This window comes from Petaurus breviceps, unplaced genomic scaffold, assembly GCF_028583685.1.
Source record: "Petaurus breviceps papuanus isolate PSGF00001 unplaced genomic scaffold, PetGlider_PUasm1.0 226, whole genome shotgun sequence".
Classification (NCBI taxonomy): domain Eukaryota; kingdom Metazoa; phylum Chordata; class Mammalia; order Diprotodontia; family Petauridae; genus Petaurus; species Petaurus breviceps.
This window is the reverse complement of record NW_027185890.1, coordinates 440,064-459,833: the sequence shown is the minus strand read 5'-3', so window position 1 is coordinate 459,833 and position 19,770 is coordinate 440,064. Positions and strand designations below refer to the sequence as shown.

The window sequence follows — 19,770 nt, the reverse complement described above, 5'->3', positions numbered from 1 at the left end:
AAATCACCAGATTTACCCAGTACATTACAACTGAACCACTGTCAGTGATCTTTGAAAGATCACAGAGAGGGGCACCTAGGTGGCTCAGTAAACAGAGCACTGGGCCTGGTATAAGGAAGATCTGAGTTCAAATCCAGCCTCAGACACTAGATGTGTGACCCTGGACAAGTCACTTAACCCTTGTCTCAAAAAAAAAAAGTCGCAGAGAAAAGGACAGCTGCCAATGCAGTCCGGTACTGTGAACAGAAAACCAATTTCAAAGCCAGGTAGACTTGGGTTCCTCATCTTATATATTCTGGCTATGTGACCCTGGGCCATTTCATAGAGCTTTTCAATACTCTAGGTAACACTGTGACTACAAATTGCAGAGAGAGTGCTGACCTATACTGATAAGAGAAGTTCCTCAGAGCTCTTCACACCAATAAAATCACAGGTCTAACCACCATGTGTCTTAGGAGGTGGCTAGGTGGTCCAATGGTTACAGCACTATAACTAACCCCCCCCCCCCCCCCCCCTTTTTTAACCAGTCAAGAAGCTACTGCTTCACTAGGTAGGTGATCCTAGTAAATTTACTTCTCTGAGCTTCAGTTTCCTCATTGGTAAAAATAAGGATTGGATGTTATTAAAGGCCCCTTACAGTTCTCAATCCAAGATCCTATGATCCTGTGAGTCAGAGGCCCAGAGGCCCTGCTAAGAAACAAGGAGAAAGACCTTACTGAAAAGAAGTTAAGTTCTTTTGTCCTCCCTCTGAGGAGTAATGCTATGATCTACAGAGAAGAGAGATTATTCCATAAGAAACAGAGTAAGAGACAAGTACCAGTGGCCACCAAGAGAGGCCTGTTACCTTCCAGGTTATTGATCTGGCAAGTGAATTGCCTAGTTCGTCAAATGTGGTGAGGACTGCTCACTTCTGGTGACAAGCCAAAGATATTTACCAGCTGCTGGGACCAGGGGCCATTGTTCTTTTAACTTCCCTGGGCCAAACTGAGTACCTTCTTCCTAGACATCTTGGTGAAGAAGGCCACTGGCTGGACATACTGCAGAGGGAATCTGGTGCATGGGTCATACCTGATGACCTCTGAGGTCATTTTCAAAGTTGGTTTCTGTGAGGAACTCACAGTTTAGAAATGGGAAATATGTACTGTGCTCTCTTCCCAAGTCATGGTCCTTCCAGAAAAAATGGGATAGGGCCAGCATAGGTGAGGAGACTAAAAATAATGGGTTAATTCTGTTCTATTTTCATTTTTTTTTCTTTTGCAACATGGCTAATGTGGAAAACATGTTTTGCATGACTTCATATGTATGTGTGTTGTTCAGTTGTTTCAGTCATGCCCTACTCTTCATGACCCCGATTGGGATACTTTTGGAAAAGATATTGGAGTGGTTTGCCATTTCCTTCTCTGGCTCTCTATTCATCGCACCACTGTAGCTGCCACAGGTATATGGATATCATATGGCTTACCTTCCCAATGGGGGGAGGGAAAGGGTGAGCGGGAAAAAGGGAATTTTGAACTCAAAATTTTAAAAAATGAATGTTTAAAAATATTTTTCACATAATTGGGAAATATTTAACAAAATAAAATATAAAAAAACATAGTACCAATTAAATATCCTTTGGAGGCCCTGGAGTCAGGAGGACCTGAGTTCAAAATTCGCCCCAGACACTTAACACTTACTAGCCCTGTGACCTTGGGCAAGTCACTTAAGCTCAATTGCCCTGCCTCCTCCCCCCCCAGAAAAGCAAAATAATAATAATAATAATTAAGTATTGTTCACACTTTTATGTAAATTATTTTAACCAAAGGCATAGCTGTTAAAGCCCTGGACTTGGAATCAGACCTGAGTTCACATCCTGCTTCAGACATTTACTAAAACTAGCTCAATGACCCTAGGGAAGTCACACTGAGACTCAGTTTCCTCTTCTAAAAAAAAAAGGGGGGGGTGATGATAACAAACAGGGTTCTTATGAGGATCCAGAGCTAAAATATGTAAAGTGCTTTGCAAACCTTAAGGTGTTATATAAATGTTAGGTATTATTATTGATCATTACTACTACTACTTCGATGCATAACAACTACAGGCATAAAGCAAAGATAGTGTGGATTTGGTTCTGGACACTGGCAAAAAAATAAATATCACAATAAAAAGAATCACAAATTGGTTTTGTTTCTTAGTACATATAAAAGTTAAATTTACACTATGCTATAGTCTATTAAGTGTATTATGTATGGGAAAAAATGTACATAGCCTTAATTAAAAATATTTATTGCTAAAAGTGCTAATCAACATATAGGCCTTCACCTCCATGTTTGTATCTGCTGATTAATCAGGATGGCTGGTGGTTACTGAAGTTTGGGGTAACTGTGGCAACTTCTTAAAATAAGACAACAATGATGGGGTGGCTAGTGGAGCAGTGAATAGAGCACTGGCCCTAGAGTCAGGAGGACCTGAGTTCAAATCTGGCTTCATACACTTGACACACTTACTAGCTATGTGACTTTGGGCAAGTCACTCAACCCCAATTGCCCTCCAAAAAGCAAAAAAAAAAAAATAAGACAACAATGAAATTTGCCAATTTACTCTCACTTGAACAGTTAAGAGACAGTGGTCTATGCAATGCTATGAATTGACCTAATTTTAATATTATTGTCTCTCAGGCAATAAAAAAGCCTGAGGAGAGGGAAAGAGAGACTTGGAATAGCTAGTCCATGGAGCAGTCAGAACACATATGACATTTATTGATTAAGTTCACCAACATACATGGGAGTGGTTGGTGGCACCCTTAAACAATTTTACAAGAGCAACATCTAAGATCACTGATCACCACAAAAAGTATTATAACAATAATGAAAAACTCTGAAATATTGCAAGAATTACAAAAATGTGACACAGAGACCCAATGTAAGCACATAATGTCAAAAAAAATAGCACTTATAGACTTGTTTGATTCAGGGCTGACCCAAACTGCCAGGTAAGCTGAGATGAGGAATGCCTCATTTTATTGGGGGGGGGGGAGGGAAGAGTTTGGTGGGGGGTGATGATTAGAACTGAGGGGCAGCAAGGTAATCTTAGCATCTAAGATCTGGTTATGATAGAAAAATGTGGATAGTCAGAGGATAGCATGAAGGCATTGGTTACATTGTGCAGAGGGAATAGAAGAGGGTTTAGAAAGAGAGGTGTAAAGGTCAGAGAGATGAGGAGACAAAGTCAAAGTCTGCCTACACTACTGCTATATGCTGGATCTTGTCAAATCATTAATTCAATCACTTAAATACTTAAGAAATACTGTATTTGAGAAATCAACTATATGCAAGGAAACTTTTGAAAAAACCATCATCATATCAGGATTTCTAAGAATGCAAAACAAATTTTTCTATATTGGTCTAGTCTCCCTTTTTTCTGGTGAGCTGTTCAGTCCAGCCTTTCCCATTCTTATTCAGGTTTTGCCATCTAATCCCCATTTGTGTGAGGAAAGAGGAAAAAAAAAAAGACAAGGTTGATGCATTGATCTACTGCCTCCTCCTTCTTTTCTATTAGAAGTACAATATTAAAAGGATTTCCTTCTTTGGGAGATATTTAGAATATATTCTTTTAAAATGTTTAGTTTGCTATAAATGCAGTTATGAGATATGAATTCCTACCTACCCCAACACAAGCAGAGACTTTTTTTTTTAACTTGGTCCAAACCAAAGAGTTATACCAAGGTTTCTGTCTATGAAACAATTAGTGAAACAGATGAAAGACATTTCAAATGATTACCCAAGAGACTTTGTTGTTCTGGATATTCAGTGAATGTCTGCCACATAAGGTGAGGAGATATATTTTTTGACATTTACCACCTGCCTTCGTAAATGTCACACTAGTTAATCTTGAGATTCACCAAATTTCTGACTTTTACCACAACTGGCCTTATATGCTTTTGATTTAGATCTCCTAGCAAATTGCCATGTTTCCCTAGTTCATTAAAGGATTCTTCCTTTTCTTGAAGTTTCTTGAAGCAGAGGAAAAAACCCTGCCCTATTGCCCCCCAAATTCCCAATAATCAAATTTGAATCTAACAATAGTAAAGATTTTATTCCTTAGAGAAAATATGGTAATTTCCAATTAAAATTTAATTTAGCACAAAAATTTAATTAACTGATATATATACTTCATGAACCTGAACACAAAAGGCAATTAAATTTAATTCAAGAGCCACCTCCTACGCAAAACATTTCCTGATTCCAACAGTTAGCATTTTACCCAAACCCCAAAATTATGTTGTGTTTACTTAAGTGTGTATCTATGGTTGCTTCCAAGTAAAAATGTATGCTAAAACTCCTTGAAGGCAAGGTTGCACTTCTTTGGGTCGTTTTATCCCCAGAAACTAGAATAAAGTCTGAATCCTAATAACTTAATAAATGCCTGTTGAATTGCCAAAATCAATTCAGTATAAAATTTAATTAAGCAAAACAAAGCGCAGACTAGGGCATTTCACTCCCCTCCCCCCCCTTGACAAAAGTATATTTCCTTTAAGGTAGTTTTAGAAACTGAAACCACTATCTCTCTAAGGCTACTAGTATTCTAGTATTGAGATCTCAAAAAATTTCTTAAGTATTAATAATTCTTCCTTACAGAATCTTTCAGGCTCGTTTTATTCACCAAGAAAAATCAAGTCACACACTTCTTTGATGAAAACAAAAATCATTTTCTAAAACTACCAACTTGGCAGGTCATTAGTCACCTTCAGCATGAACAGTTATAACCGTCTCTGAAGCAGAAACTCTAAGGCGACTAGAAAGATCCTACTCAAGGCAACAGTGCTGCTGCTCTGTGGTTAATGACTTAAAATCAGGGGTCAGCAACCTTTTTATCCTAGAGTGCCAAAAAAATTTTTCTAACCTCTTCAACCCTTCAGTGAGCCATCATCATCTCTCTGGATGGGGGGGGAAGGGTCTTGGGGACACAAGGAAGCTACTCACACCCCCCCCCCATTCCACTCTCATTCCCCACCCCTCTCTATCTTTGCCTTCTACCTGGGTGGTAGTGGTGGACATTGTCAGGCAGGTAGGGGGAGGGGAGGAAGAGAGAGGAAGGGAATTCAAAGGAGTAAGTGGAGAAGAGCTGAGGAAACTATTCAGTAAATCCAGGATGCCTTTCCCTTAAAGGTTGGCTGCATGCTTCTCTCAAGAGCAAAGGGAGGTCTCTATTCACAATAGTTACAGTTCATTTCAAGACTGGATAAGGAGAATGAGAGGTGATAAGGTTAGGAAAACTTCAGTAAAAACTAGGCTATCACCAGAAATTATTTTAGGAATCAATAATACTTGTTTTGTATTTCTTCTTAAGTTAAGTTTAATCAATTTATATGGTGAATAACTCTAACCTCAAGCCAGCTAGTCATGTTCCCCAAATATTTAAACACAATAAAAAAACATACTCAGTTTGGTTCCATCCATACACCAAGGACACTTACAAATGAGTCCCAAATGGGTCCATCTGCAAAGCCAGAAGATACAACCTATCTGAACAAAGAGAAAAGATAGCTGCTTCATTTATGGTCCATGGAGACAAATCAGTTACTGTGATTCTTAAAAGTCACATAAATAAAAGTATATTAAGATCTGAAATAAGTATTTTATTAATTCAACTGTTGAAAGTCTGTTCATTAAGTCATTTCATTAATTAATTTGATTATTTTGGAACCAAACTAAAAGTGGTGGCTATTTTTAAAAGTGAGCTTATTGTTTTGAAAGGCCTATCTTCTCAGGACATGGCTAAGTGCCATTTGCCGATTTTCCAAGAGCTAAGTCTTATTTGCAAATAGAGTAGTCCCTACACATAACTGGTTTTATTGTTTATATTAACCACTTTAATAAGTCCTAGATTTGAGCTTGAACACAAGATTTTGTACTATGCTTAAAATGTCTCCATCACCTGACTGAAGAGGGCAAAGGTCATCCTAATTAAAACAATCATGCCCAATGCCCAGGGTCCTAACAATATGAAAATTATACATGGGAGTGACTTATCTCATGGAGGTCTGTGTTAAATGACCATTTTGTGATGTGAACAGTGGCCCTAAACTAAATACTGTCTGTCACCATAAACAACTCCAAATTCTTCTTAATACTAAGATTACTGCTGTTATTGCATTGACCTCCTTTTATAATCAAATTACAGATTTTAAAGATACTTGATGACTTTTGAAAAGGAATGAAAAGCTAGCAATGTACTATTATAATATTCCTTAATCTCAACGAAAGGTGACTTTGAATATCTAGTCTTATAGAAATGATGATCAAATCAGTGCAGTGGTATGACCACCATTATTTTGTAAATTAAGAAATGCAATGGCCATGTATATAATCATGCCCATCTTGAGAAAATATGCAAGAGGATCGCTTGTATGTGGGACCTAAATTTAGCAACATTTTATAAAAAATTAGGTACTATCTCTTGTGTACAAACAGAAAAAATCTACGGCGAGCAGCCTCTCTCACTTTATAATGATGAACAGAAAATAAGGAGAAGCTACAGCATGAACCACAGGGTAGAATTTGGGGAGAAACTAAAACTATACTTGAGTGCAGGGATTAGTGTCCTCGCCTTTGGAAATCGATAAGCAGCACAGCATTGCAAAAAACAAAACCAAACAAAAAATGACTCACCAACCTATGCCTGCTGTACTCACGTCAGCCTCAAGATGCATATCGTTACACATGATGTGAATGGACAAATCCACACATTTAATGCATTTCAAAATGAGAAGCACGGGAACACCATTAAGGGGAGCACACAGTGTATAAAGGATGCGCCACGGCCTTGTTAGTGTTTGGCCTCTCTTTCACACCGAAGCTCATTGTAAAACACTCAACCATGAAAATATGTCTAAAAGTTGCAGGACTTTTTTTTTTCTTTCTATCAATGATTATATACTTATTTCATATTAATCTTGAAGATGGAAGGAAAGTCAGGGTTTATTGCATGTGCAGTAATTCAAACATGAATTACACCCAACTTTTGAATTAATAGCTTTCAGGGACCTGAAAGCTTTCAAATACTGGGATCTTCAACTTTGCAATTTAATGACAGCCCTGCTGTTGGCCTTTCCTGACCTGTTGTGAAGTAAATCAGGCAAACTAATGTGGGCTAACAAGTCTTTTTCACACTGTTCGATCACCCTGCATCTCTTTTTCTCCACAGACACAGCCTCTCTCCCACTCTCTGTCTAGCCATCCTCCCTCAAAGCAAACAAAATGGTCACTGTAACCCTGCATTACTGCTCATTAGATCACAGGTTAGTCAAGTGGAACTGCCCAGGGTTCCCAAAGGAGAGCTATACTTCAAAACTCTGTCCATGTCAAATGAAGAAAAAAAAAACCCTGAGCGTGGGGTCACCCAGATCAATGATCAAAAGAAACTGAGAATAGTGGAGGAGAAAAAAAAAATCACACATTCGTTTTTGTTAAAAAACACACACAGATACAGACTTCTGATTTATTATATGGAATACAAAGGTGCTATGCAGTTTTCCGCTACTAATGCACAGGTTTCGTTTTTTCTTTTTTTTAATTAAGCAATTTGATTTGATCAGATATTTGGGGGTATTAAATACGAGATTGCAACTAATTCCTAAAACTCACATGAAGAAACTGTACTCCTGGAAATCTAATCTTGAAGAGGACTCTGTCTCTAAAAAGCATTCAGAAAGGAGTACAACAATAATACAAAGAAATCTACCTTTAATTCTCAAGGAGATTTTATTTAAATCTGAAAATAAGTATTATGGTTACACAGAACACTCTGAGATAATTCCAGTGACTGACTGGGCCTTCAGAAAAAGAAAACAGCAAGGCTGTCAATCATGTCATGAGAATCTGTCCTAGTGACACGTTAAAGAAGAAATTCTCAGAATCCATAAGAGCAATGAAGGAAGCAGGTAGTGGTGGTACCCTTTTTTCAATCCATGCCTCATTCTTTCATTTTGAATCGGAAAGACAAAACCTGTTTGTAAAATAGTAAAATAAAAAAAAAAATGTTTCCGTTAATAGCTAAAGAAAACTTTGAAACCTACATATTAACATAGAAATGTTTAGAAATTAATGTGGGAAAAAATCCACAAACTACCTAGAATGTCAAACATGGTCCAATTTGCACAAAGGAAAATAAATAATTTAATGGGGTTTTCCATAGCTTTTGGGAAAAGCAGATGTAAATATTTTATGAGCTATTAATTTGCTTATAATTAAATATAACAAAAATTGAAAGTTATGGGAAGTATCTACTCCTCTCTGTGATTATTAACAAATACTGCATTGTTTGTGTGCACTATTTGCCTTTTCTCCCTTTTCCTTCCTCCAAAACCAAAACAAAAAAACCCAGCTCACTTAATACCGTCAAAGAAAAATTTCTTTTATTATACACACACACAACTTTTATCTTCTCCAATGACTTGAGTTTTCATGTAGTGGTAACTGAAACTCCCATGGGAGTTTCTACAACTGTTGGCAGAACTTTCATTCACTTCCACCTCACCCCAAAGTCTAATAATCTATCAAGGGAGGCTTCAGAATCACTCATCTGGAGGACTTAAAGATCCTGTAGCCATGAAGGCAAGAGCCCCCAAGTCTTTATTAAAGGAACCTTAATTACTGAAATAAGTAGGCAACGAAGCACCAGAGAATGGGTGAACTTTATCCAGCCAAAAGAGGAGGCATTCAACAGCTACTCTTTACTGTGGGGATTTGATGTGTCTATGGTGGCAACTCTAGGTGCTCTAGGATTTTAGGGGACAATTCCTGCCAAATGGTATTTGGATTGGGGAGCCCAGTCAGATTCTGATTTTTGAAGGCATTTCTGAGTTTCTGAGCTTCCAGTGGTCTCCCAATAATAGAGGAATGAGTGCCAAAGGGAAAGGGGGATACACAAAGGGACCCTGGCCTGGAAGCCAGGGGATAAGATTACAAAGACTCAGGGACTCCATATGCACCAGTGGGATCAGGAGCTCCTGTGGAGCCTTCCATGGCTCTGAGAACACTCATGTGTTAATATGTGATTTGTACCCATGTCAAGTATCTGTAAGTTAGATTCTGCTTATATTTTTAAACTTTTATGTTGAAAATAAAGTTAGTTTCAGTTCACTTCAAACTGAGGACTTCAAAGCTGACCAATAATTCTGGCCCCTAGTACAACAGATTCTTTATTTGCTCTATACATTTGCCAATCTAATACACCACACCCCATTCCCACTCCAAATTAGTATTTCTCTTTACTTCAATGTACATCAATACACAACTACTAAGATTATCTGTTGAGTAAATAAATTTTTCCTGCACTACCTCCAAGAGTATCTCTACTCCATATGACTCACACATCATCTATTTCAAACTATACAGCAAAGAACAATCATACTGCAGTGACAACTCCTTTAAAGAGTCACCTACTAGAATATTCTTATAGTAAATTGCTTTGTAGCTAATGATACTCTACAGCACAGTTCAAAATCACAGAAAAGAATACTATTCATCACCAACCCTATATAGCAGAGGACACGCTGTCAGGTACAATACTGCCAATGATGCAGGGTGTACTTATTGATCAAAATATTATTTGTTTTACAAATTAGAAGATAGAAGATTAGCTTTCTGAAGTGGGAAGTTTGTTTTCAGGACCCCTTTCACTAAGGCCCGGGTCACTGCCAGCCTTCATTCCCCCCAGTATTTATTGTACCCCATTAGGATAGCCATCAACACTTGCCCAGCATTCCATTCTCTGGTTTTTTTTCACACACCTCCCAATTATAATTTATCTATTCCTCTGTTTATCTTCTCTGGATATTGCCAGCAGACTAAGATGGAGAGACTAATTAAGATACACTACCCAAGACTGATAATGGCATAAACTGCCACTATTTTATTACTCCATCACATTTTCAACAAGGGGCTTCAATGCCTTTACTCAATGATAAGGCCTCCAGTGGGAATTTCGGGCAATGAGGCAAGCTGGCAAGGGAAAATATTTTTTTTTAAGAGGCTGGGTGTGTTTTCAATCTCCTATCTCCTTTTAAAAATAAATAGTAATTCAACAAATAAACTGTGCACCAGTGACAGGACCGGATCCCAGAGGAAAGTTTCTGGCATACAGAAACTTACCAGTTTGGTATGTGAAAATCTTAACCACATGGCACAAGTTTTATTGATACCTTTTACAAAATCATGAATAGATGACATATCTCTGGTGTGGTTCAGCCATGTGGAACTTAGTTAAGAGAGATAGGGTAACCTTCTCAGTTTTGGGCTTGATACTTAAATATACAGGGACAACACACATTTTCATTTACTAAGCCTTTCTTTACTGGATAGATAAGATTATAATTTTTCTCTGGAAACTGATAAGAACCTGATAGATATGTGTGGGATCGGATGGTTCTCTCAAACTCCATGACATGACTCCATTTGCTAGATAACTTTACAAAGATGTCCCACAAACATCTCAAATTCAACATGTCCCCAAAAGAACTCCTATTCCTCACTTGGAAATTCTCTCTTCCTCCAAAATTTCTTATTTCTATTTCAGATAACACCATCTGCTCAATCACATAGGTTTAGTAAACCTGGTGTCAAATTTTGCTCTTTCCTTTACCTCAACTCTCTGCCCCTCCCTTCCAAACAATTGACAAATTCTATTAATTTACCTCCACATCTCTTAAACTGCAGCCCTACTGTCCATTCACATAATCACTGCTCCAATTTACATGCCTTTCACTTCTTCCTTGGGTTATTGTTTTCTTTCTTTCTTTTTTTTTTTTTTTTTTTTTGCTTTTTGGAGGGCAATTGGGGTTAAGTCCAAGGTCACACAGCTAGTTTTTGTGTTAAGTGTCTGAGGCTGGATTTGAACTCAGGTCCTCCTGACTCCAAGGTGGGTGCTCTATTCTCTGCACCACCTAGCCGCCCCAGGGTTATTCTTTTCTAATTGGTCTCTCTACTTCCAATTCCTTCCTTCTCTACAGAGCTTCTAAAAATAACCTTCCTAAAAAAAAAATCACTTATCTTTTCATACAGCTTTTTAACCTTATCTCACATTACATCCTTTTAGTTAATCTTGACTGTTTAACCTAGCCAGCCAGAATAGAAAATCTAATAAGTCATTTTCCAAATTTGAAAGTCCATTTCCACCTCTCTGCATCTTCACAAATATCCTTCCAGCCTGGAATGAACTTCTTCATCTGTACCTGTACACTTTGCAATATTTGACACTTATGCACATATTTTAACTTTATTTGATCTTCTCAATCCTATGAGATAGAACCTTTCAGTGTTCTTAAACTAAGTCTTATGTGCTGTAGGCAGGGATCCAATTATGTGCAAATTAGTGGGGTCCCACTTCTCTCTGAGGTTGTTACCACTGCCCCAGACAGCAGCTACTTCAGACTATGTGAGTTGTAGAGAAGACTGACCAACACTAACAAGGAAGTTCCTCGTTGGGAGCTTGCTATACCTATGAAGATCAAGGGTTCAGTCCCTATTCCCTAGCCTTAATATCATCATACAAAATAGATATACATCATTTCAAGATTTTGATTTTTGTTTTTTAAACCGTTTTCCAAGACCTCTCTAATGGCCAGTCAAGCTTCTATGCTACAAAATACACAACATCATAGTGACAGAATACTTACCTTAGAGTGTAACCAACAATTGTAATTATTCAACCAGCTGTTCTCCAAAGAATTGTCCATCAAATTATTCTTTTTATTTCAGTGTTTCCCTATTTTTTTTTTTTGCAGGTGGGAAGGCAGGGCAATTAGGGTTAAGTGACTTGCCCAAGGTCACAGGGCTAGTAAGTAGGTGTTAAGTTCCTGAGGCCAGATTTCAACTCAGGTCCTCCTGACTCCAAAGCTGGTGCTCCACTCACTGTTTCACCTAGCCTCCCTGTCTCTATTTTCTTTGTTCAAAGTATACACAAGTTACCTAGATTTTCCGCTCTGGCTCTTTTCAGTAAAAACTTATTTCACCTTGAAATCATGATTAGGCATTATTATAGTCTGACATTAAATAACATAACAAATTCTACATTTTTCTTATTTGGCTAAGTAATATAGCCTATATAATTATTCTAAAGTGAGATACAAATATATCCTTCAAAGCCTCAAATGATGTGAACTTAAATGAAATAATTTTTTTTTAAGCGATTAGGGTTAAGTAACTTGCTCAAGGTTACACAGCCAGTTATTTTGTATGGGTGCCAAGTATCGGAGGCTGGAACCGATCCCCGGTCTCCTGACACTGGGGCCAGCGCTCTTACTCACTGTGCCACCTGGACGCACCAATGAAATAAAATTTTAAAGCTAGAATTCATTTTTCCTTTGTCTGAGTCATAATATTGAATCATTTAACCTCCAAACAGTGATAGTATCACAGAGCACCAACTTTAAAACAACTTGATAAAGATGAATCAGGTGTGGTGTGAAAATGTTAGACCTAACCAACCTGATGGTACTTCCTATCTCTGAATTTAGGCACTTAACAGATGTTGGATTCTAAATGTAAAATACTAGGAAAAGCATCTCAAATTCTTCTCTTTTTAAATTTTGCCTAGTATGATTTCCACAGTTGTAAAATGGGGGAGGTCAGGGGAATCATGGAGAAAAGAGTGTGCCTGAGGATCTCTAGCTCAAAAAATTGCTTTTTTTTTTTGTGGGATTGGCAACACTGAGTATCAAAGGCTTCTAAGTCAAAAGAGATTAGATTTTCTAAAATACATTCAGAAAACAGATCCAGTCTTACTTGTTGACTATATATTGTTCCTACAGAGACAATTGGTCAAGCATTAACTATAAAGCTCCAAAAAAAAAATAATGCTTTTGTTTTTAATCTGGGGTTGGCAGGGCTGTGCAGACCTGAGATCTCACTGGTTCTCCAGTGAGAAAATTCCTACCAGTGTAGAATAGATACTGATCTGCCACTTAGGAAAGTATCCTGGGGTCATTAAGAAGTTAAGTGAATTGTAATGGGAAGTGGCCAACAAGTTATTCATAGAACAAATTATGAGCACTCATAATGTGTATATGTTAACTTAGCGGGGTTGTAGGACTCTGTTTCATCCAAAGTGAAAAGTGACCTTCTGGTAACACTTTTCCTCACTAGTCAATGCCTTGGTGCCTGTCACACCTACAAGATGGTCTCAAGTACAGGGAGTGGGTATACTAAGGGACCAAGCAGATGACACCTGTTGAGGTATCCCAGTAGTGGTTAGGTTATAATCACCCTAAGAGATGAAAGCAAGGTTCTGAAGTGGAAAGAATGGCTACCAACACAAGGAGGGGGAAAAGTATGGGATTGCTGGGTGATCAGGATAGGTGTGGTTGGACTGGAAATACATCCCAAGACAACACAGCTACTTCAAAGAAAGCGAAGAGTTCATCTCTCACTCCCTCTGCCTGGGTAATTATATACCCCTTAGAGGAAGGCCACAACCCCCACCCTCTGTAGATTCCTGGGCTTAGGTCACATAGCCGATACACATCAAGAGCTTGGACTTGAAATTCATGTCTTCCTGACTGTAGTGACTCCCTATCAACTATAGTGTACAGCCACTAATCCTTATAATGAATGAAGCAATCAAGAATCTATGACTTGAGGAATATTATTCGGTCTTCATTCTTAACTACTGAACCACCATATTCATCAAGTAACAAACATTTGCTCACTATCATGACATTACATACCTCTATCTATATTTATAAATAACACTGACCTTGGTATCTCTATAGTATCTACCTATAGTCTTATGTGGGGCAGCTATGGGGTGTGGTAGGTAGAGTATTGGGACCTGGAGTCAGGAAGACTCATCTTCCTGAATTCAAATGTGCCCTCAGACACTTACTAGCCATGTGACCCTGGGCAAGTCGCTTAATGCTGCTTGCCTCAGCTTCCTCATCTATTGATGAGGTGGAGAAGGAAATGGCAAATCACCCTAGTATCTTTGCCAAGAAAACCCCAAATGGGGTCAGGAAAAGTTGGATATGTCTGAAAACAATTAACCAAAACAACATAGGCCTATATAAGTTATTTAGACATGCATATATTATTATGAGACATCTTTTTTTAATGCTAGGCAATGATAGGCTAATGATAGATGATGACAGATAATGATTTCAGATGCTTGAAGTACTCTATGTGTACTGGAATGCTGGAAATGCTTCAGGGGCATCTATAATGGCTGGTTGTTGTCCTTCATTCTCAAGGAGGACCAAAATGACATCACTATGTTAGAGTCAAATCACACTGGGTCCAACTGTGGTTGATCAAACCAACATGTGCTTGGAATGCTCTACCACAGGTTGGGCACAAATGTTCCACGTGAAAATTTGGGGTAGATTCTCTATTTATACATCTCGCATTTCTTTTGATCTACTTCAATTCTGCTTTGCTCCTAAAGTACAGCACCTTGTCTGATGAGGGCACACCATGCTGAATGGTCCTGTGCTAGTGTCTCCCGTGTCACACAATCAATTAGAGTTCTTAAGAAAAACCTGGAGAGTGTCCCTGTATTACTTTTTCTGACCACCTTGTAAGCACTTACTCTGTGTGAGTTCTCCATAAAATAGTCTTTTTGGCAAGCTTACATTTGGCATTCAAACAACATGGCCATGCCATTGGAGTTGTCCTCTCTGCAGTAGAGTTTGAATTAAAAGACTCTATAATAGATTGTTTGATTATTGCTCAAATTCAAACAAACTACAGTAGAGTCCTGTAATAAGCACCCCTCCAATAAAATATTTCTGTAGTATCTAATTGTTTGGGTTTTTTTTAAGCAATTGGGGTTAAGTAACTTGCTTAAGGTTACACGGCCAGGTGTTTCTGGGTGGGTAATAAGTATTTGAGCCCGGATTTGATCCACATATCATCCCAACACTGGAGCCAGTGCTCTTACTCGCTGTGCTACCTGGCCGCCCCAGCGGTATCTAATTGTTGACTAACATGATGCTAGATTCTTGAATGCCAAACAAGAGGTATACCAGCTAACCAAGGTAACTTGTCTATGAGTATATGTCCAATAATAGCGTGTGTGTTTGCTATTTGAGGACATGCCAAGCTAAATCTGGAGTGGGTCACCAAGTGATAGATCTATGGGGTTAGAATGACTCAAGATCAGCTAAATCTTTAACTATGGGGTGGAGGATTGCATTATGCAGCTCAAAGCAATGATCTCACACAAAGATCCCTAAAAGACATTAGTGTACTTATACCTGTATGTATTCATTCTTTCACTGCTATCATAGAAAAATCTTTAAGTGATTAAAAATTAGAAGGTAGACAAGCAGAAAAGGTTTGTTCCTGATTATCAGTTTTCTTTCATTCAAAAACAAAAGTAGCAGTCATTCCTTAAAATTTTGGTCTTCTAAAACATTAAAATTATTAGCTTTCAACTTTTGTGCTAACCAACAGACTTTTTCCCCCTCCAAGGTCACTGTAAAAAACACAGGACAGTTTTCATACCTACCTTCTGAGTGATTTTTTTTTTTAAACTTTAAGGGTGTTTTCTTTATTGTAAAAAACAAACAAAAAAAAAACTAGTTAGCTGGACTTGTAGGAGTCTGGCATTGCTGTGATTTCTGGTTAGAACCTTTAATTACAGGATACAGTTTGTGCAGCTGCCTGGAAATTGGTCTCAGGGTCAGTAGCTCTCTAGGTTCTCTTTCTCTATTCTCATGGAGCAATATTGTGGAACTGAGGTATTGTTTCTGCTGCTTCTCTCTGTCTGCTGCACATTATGAATAGCTTTGCAATCACTGGAGCAATTGGTTCTTCAACTGCCTTTAGGTTGTCAATTGTAATTCATTGGCTCCAGGCACCTTTTCTCTTTTTTATTCCCAGGAGATCCTGTGTTAACTTTGTTTGCAATAATTTTGGGGAATGTCTTCTTCAGACCTGTCACTGATGTCTTACTGATTGCCAAGTTGGGAGCAGACTACTGGGCCCTTACTGGTTCAAGTATAACTTGAACATTTTCTTTACCTCTGTGCCTTGGGGTGCCAATATTTACAATAACTTATAAAACATTTCGTTCTTTAAAAGACACCTGTTTAATCCCAATGTCTTTCTTTTTTCATCTAAAAGATTTCTTAGCCTAACTTCAGATCTTTCTTTTTTATTTCCAGGGTGATTCACAGAATCAGCTGTAGTAACAGGTTTTGTCATTTCTTAACATTTGAATTGGTCTCTTTAAATTTTAATTAAGATTTTACATTTCCCTAAATGGGTTGAAAAAGGTTTGGAAACATTTGGAAGTTACAATTTCTATGTTGTTTAAATCTTTTAAATTGTGAAATAGTTTCTTTTTGTATCCAATTCACTTTTGGTAGAACTATCAAACAAAGTATCTGAGTGATTAAAAAAGAATCCTGATACTTCAGTTGAAAGTTCATTAGGAAGCTCACTCTTCACAGTCTTAAAGAAAAAATAAAAGCACTCAACACAACAGATTCCCTAGATGAAAACTTGAGCCCACTGTGTCTCAGACCCTTAGTTCTGGATAAACTCCAGCAGATTAACCTCTCTCATTAGTCTCAACCATCCCAGAGTAACCAAGGATATTTTCAAGCAGACACTATGTAATAATAATAATGATAATAATTATCATAATTATAATAACCAACACTTATTGTGCTTTTTATCTTCAAAGCACCTTACCAACGTTAACTATGTGCCTATTTTCAAATTAATTTAACTGGACAAATGTTTTATTAACTTTGTAAGCTATGGAATGTGTTCTGACTGTCTCAGTTTTCTTTTGCCAGGGAAAAAAAAGGGGAGGGGAGAGTCTAAGAACTAAAGAAACAGCATGTTGTACACACACTGACTTCAAAATAATTGTATCTCCTGAATAAGTTATTTACTTACTAAATTTTAACCAAATACAGAATTGAAAGAGTGACTTCCAAATTATGATGATTTCTAAAATATGTTAAAAATTATTAGCCAAAAAAAAAAAGTAAAGATATGAAAAATTAAGACTTGAATGCAACACAAGAAGATTATGGAACTTTATCTTTAATTGCTAGTATAAAAAAAAATATCCAAATGAAATAAAATTCTTAAACCAAAAATTTCTCTCTAAACAATAAGCCCATGTTTACTTTAAACACTTTTCCCCCTAAATTGAAAGATGAAATTCACTTTGAGTTCCTTGTTTTCAATGATGTCCTACAGTGCTCTGCTTTATACCATAACCTTAAAAGATGGAAAGAAAACTATTAAAAGGACAGCACAAAATACTACTAAATTAGATCAAATCTAAGCAGCTTTAAGAAAATATGTTCATTAATCAATACTTAGAGACCACTGGCTTTACACAGAACAGTAAGAAACCCAAAGGGAACAATAGTATTGTTTCAGTGAAGAAATTATAATCTACAAGAGGTTAGGACAAATACAAGCAAAATACTTTGTTGTTATTATTCAGTTTTGTCTGACTCTTTGGGAGTTGACTGCCCATTCAAGGTTTTCTAGGCAAAGATATTGGGAATGGTTTGCCATTTCCTTCTCCAGCTCATTTTACAGATGAGGAAATGGAGACAAACAGAGTTAGGGGATTTGCCAAAGGATACATAGGTAATAAATGTCTGGGGCCAGATTTGAATTCAGGAAGATGAGTCTTCCTGTCGCCAGATCCTGCACTCTATACCACCAAGCTACCCAAGAAAATACTTAAATATTCACAAAAATGGATGGATGGATGGATGTGTACATGCAGACAGTAAGAGAGAGAGAGAGATGAGTCAATGTGTCTATACACACTGTACATATTTTATCAAAGCTGTATCCACTTGTTTTAGGCAGTTACTACCTGAGAAAGAAATATAAAATAACAGAATTTTAGAGCTGGAAGGAACTTCTAAGATCAACAGATCCAATTTATTATTATTATTGACAAATCAACAAACATTTATTAAACACCTACTTTTGTGCTAGGTTCTGAGGATTCAAGTACAAGGAATAAAATAATCCCTATTCTCAAAAAGCTGATATTTTCAAGAAGAGATAACAAATGTGTTATAGATAAACAAACAGACACCTAGATGGGTATACACACATATTTACACATATATACACACATACACATGCACACACACATCACATCACAAATATAAGGTGAATAAATATAAACAATACAAAGTAGCTTAGGGGAGAGGACACCCATGTTAAGAAGACCTAGATAAAGAAAGGTCTCCCACAGGAAGTGGTGCTTGAGCTATTATCTTAAAGAAGGGAGGAACTCTGAATAGAAGAGGTAAGGAAGGAATGAGCAGCTAGGGGTCAAGAAAGACTCATCTTCCTGAGTTCAAATCTGTCTCAGACACTCACCAGTTTTGTAACCCTGGGGGCCAAGTCCCTTTATCCTGTTTGCCTCAGTTTCCTCAACTGGAAAATGAGCTGAAGAAGGAAATGGCAAAACACTCCGCTATCTTTGCTAAAAGAGAAAACCCATGTGGGTTTTGAAGACTCATTCAAGGCATGGGAGATAGTATAAAGAGAGTACACAGTATCTGTTGTAAAGAACAGAGAGAAGGTCAGTTTTGCTGAAATCAAAGAGTTCAGAAGGAAGAGCACATCTAAAAAGGCTGAAAACTTAGGCTAGGGCCAGGCTGTGAACATATTTAAAAGCTCAACAGAATAGTTTGCGTTTTACCTATGAGGCAACAGGAAGCCATTAAAGTTGATTGAATAGAGGCATCAAATCAATACTTAAGTAAATTTTTAAGCAGTAGTATATAGGATAGTAAAGAATGGGGAGAGTTCAGACAAGGAGACCAATTTGTAATAAATAAAAGGTCATCCTTCTCGAATTCTCTGCAGCATTTGTCATGTTTACCACCCCTTTCTTCCTTGAAACTCTGTACTCTCTGAGTTTTGGTGACACTGTTGTTTCTTGCTTTTCCTTCTCACTATCTCAGCAGATGTGCTAAATCAAGTTGAAGTTAACTAAGAGGTCTCAAACCCAAGCATGTGAAGACTTCCCCTGGTGGAATGAATGGGTGGATGAAAACAATGTGTTCCAACAGCCACAAAGGCAGCTGAAGTAGGCATTGTGGAGCACTTAAAGCTTGATCAGACATTGAAGACACCAAGGTCTTCCACTGCATCCCTGGGCCACCTCTAGCTGTCTTGACTTTTGTCTTGCCACTGGATTTAGGTGACTCTGGAAGAGAGAGTGAGGCTGATGATTTTGTGTAACTGCCTCACTTAAATCCAATTCACAGACAAATCAAGATATCACCTGTGATGTCACTGGTCCCCTTCAAAAACAAAGAACAAACAACCTATCTGTCCATTCCTGAACAGTCATTTTTTCCCTGAATTAATACCAGAAAAACTCTCTCCTGTGTCCTTTTTCTCTGTCTCAAAACTCTCATACTGAGTAGCTTCATCTGCACCCACAGATTCTATTATCCTTTTTTGAAGATGACCCCCAGATCTAGATCACAACCTTGCCATTTCCACAACAGAACTTGTTATCTCTCCTCAAAATTAGCTCAAGCACCAGCTCTGAGGAAGACAAACTGCTAGAGCTACGTCCTTCCAAGATCAGTGTTCTGTACATACTCTGGATATGCTATAGATGCATGTTGCCTCCTTCAACCTTTTGTTTGTATCATCCATGGCTAGCACAAATGCCCACCTGATGATGACAATGATACTGAGGAGGAGGATGGAGACAATGATAAAGAGAACCACAGCTGGCACTTGAAAGTGCTTTACAGGGGCGGCCAGGTGGCGCAGTGAGTAA

At 37.8% G+C, this 19,770-nt stretch overlaps 1 protein-coding gene across 10 annotated transcripts in view; it reads right to left on the bottom strand.

Moving 5' to 3' along the window:
* ARL15 (ARF like GTPase 15) overlaps positions 1-19,770 on the bottom strand; it is a 513,713-nt gene that overhangs the window by 238,421 nt on the left and 255,522 nt on the right. Inside the window, exon 7 of one of the 10 annotated variants that reach the window (XM_069095283.1) lies at positions 4,956-7,986. The exons of the other annotated variants lie outside the window; for them this stretch is intronic. Within the exon in view, the coding sequence (XP_068951384.1) occupies positions 7,954-7,986 (33 nt within the window). The 3' untranslated portion in view covers positions 4,956-7,953. Of the gene's footprint in view, positions 1-4,955; positions 7,987-19,770 lie in introns of those variants that run through there. 10 annotated transcript variants of the gene reach the window in all.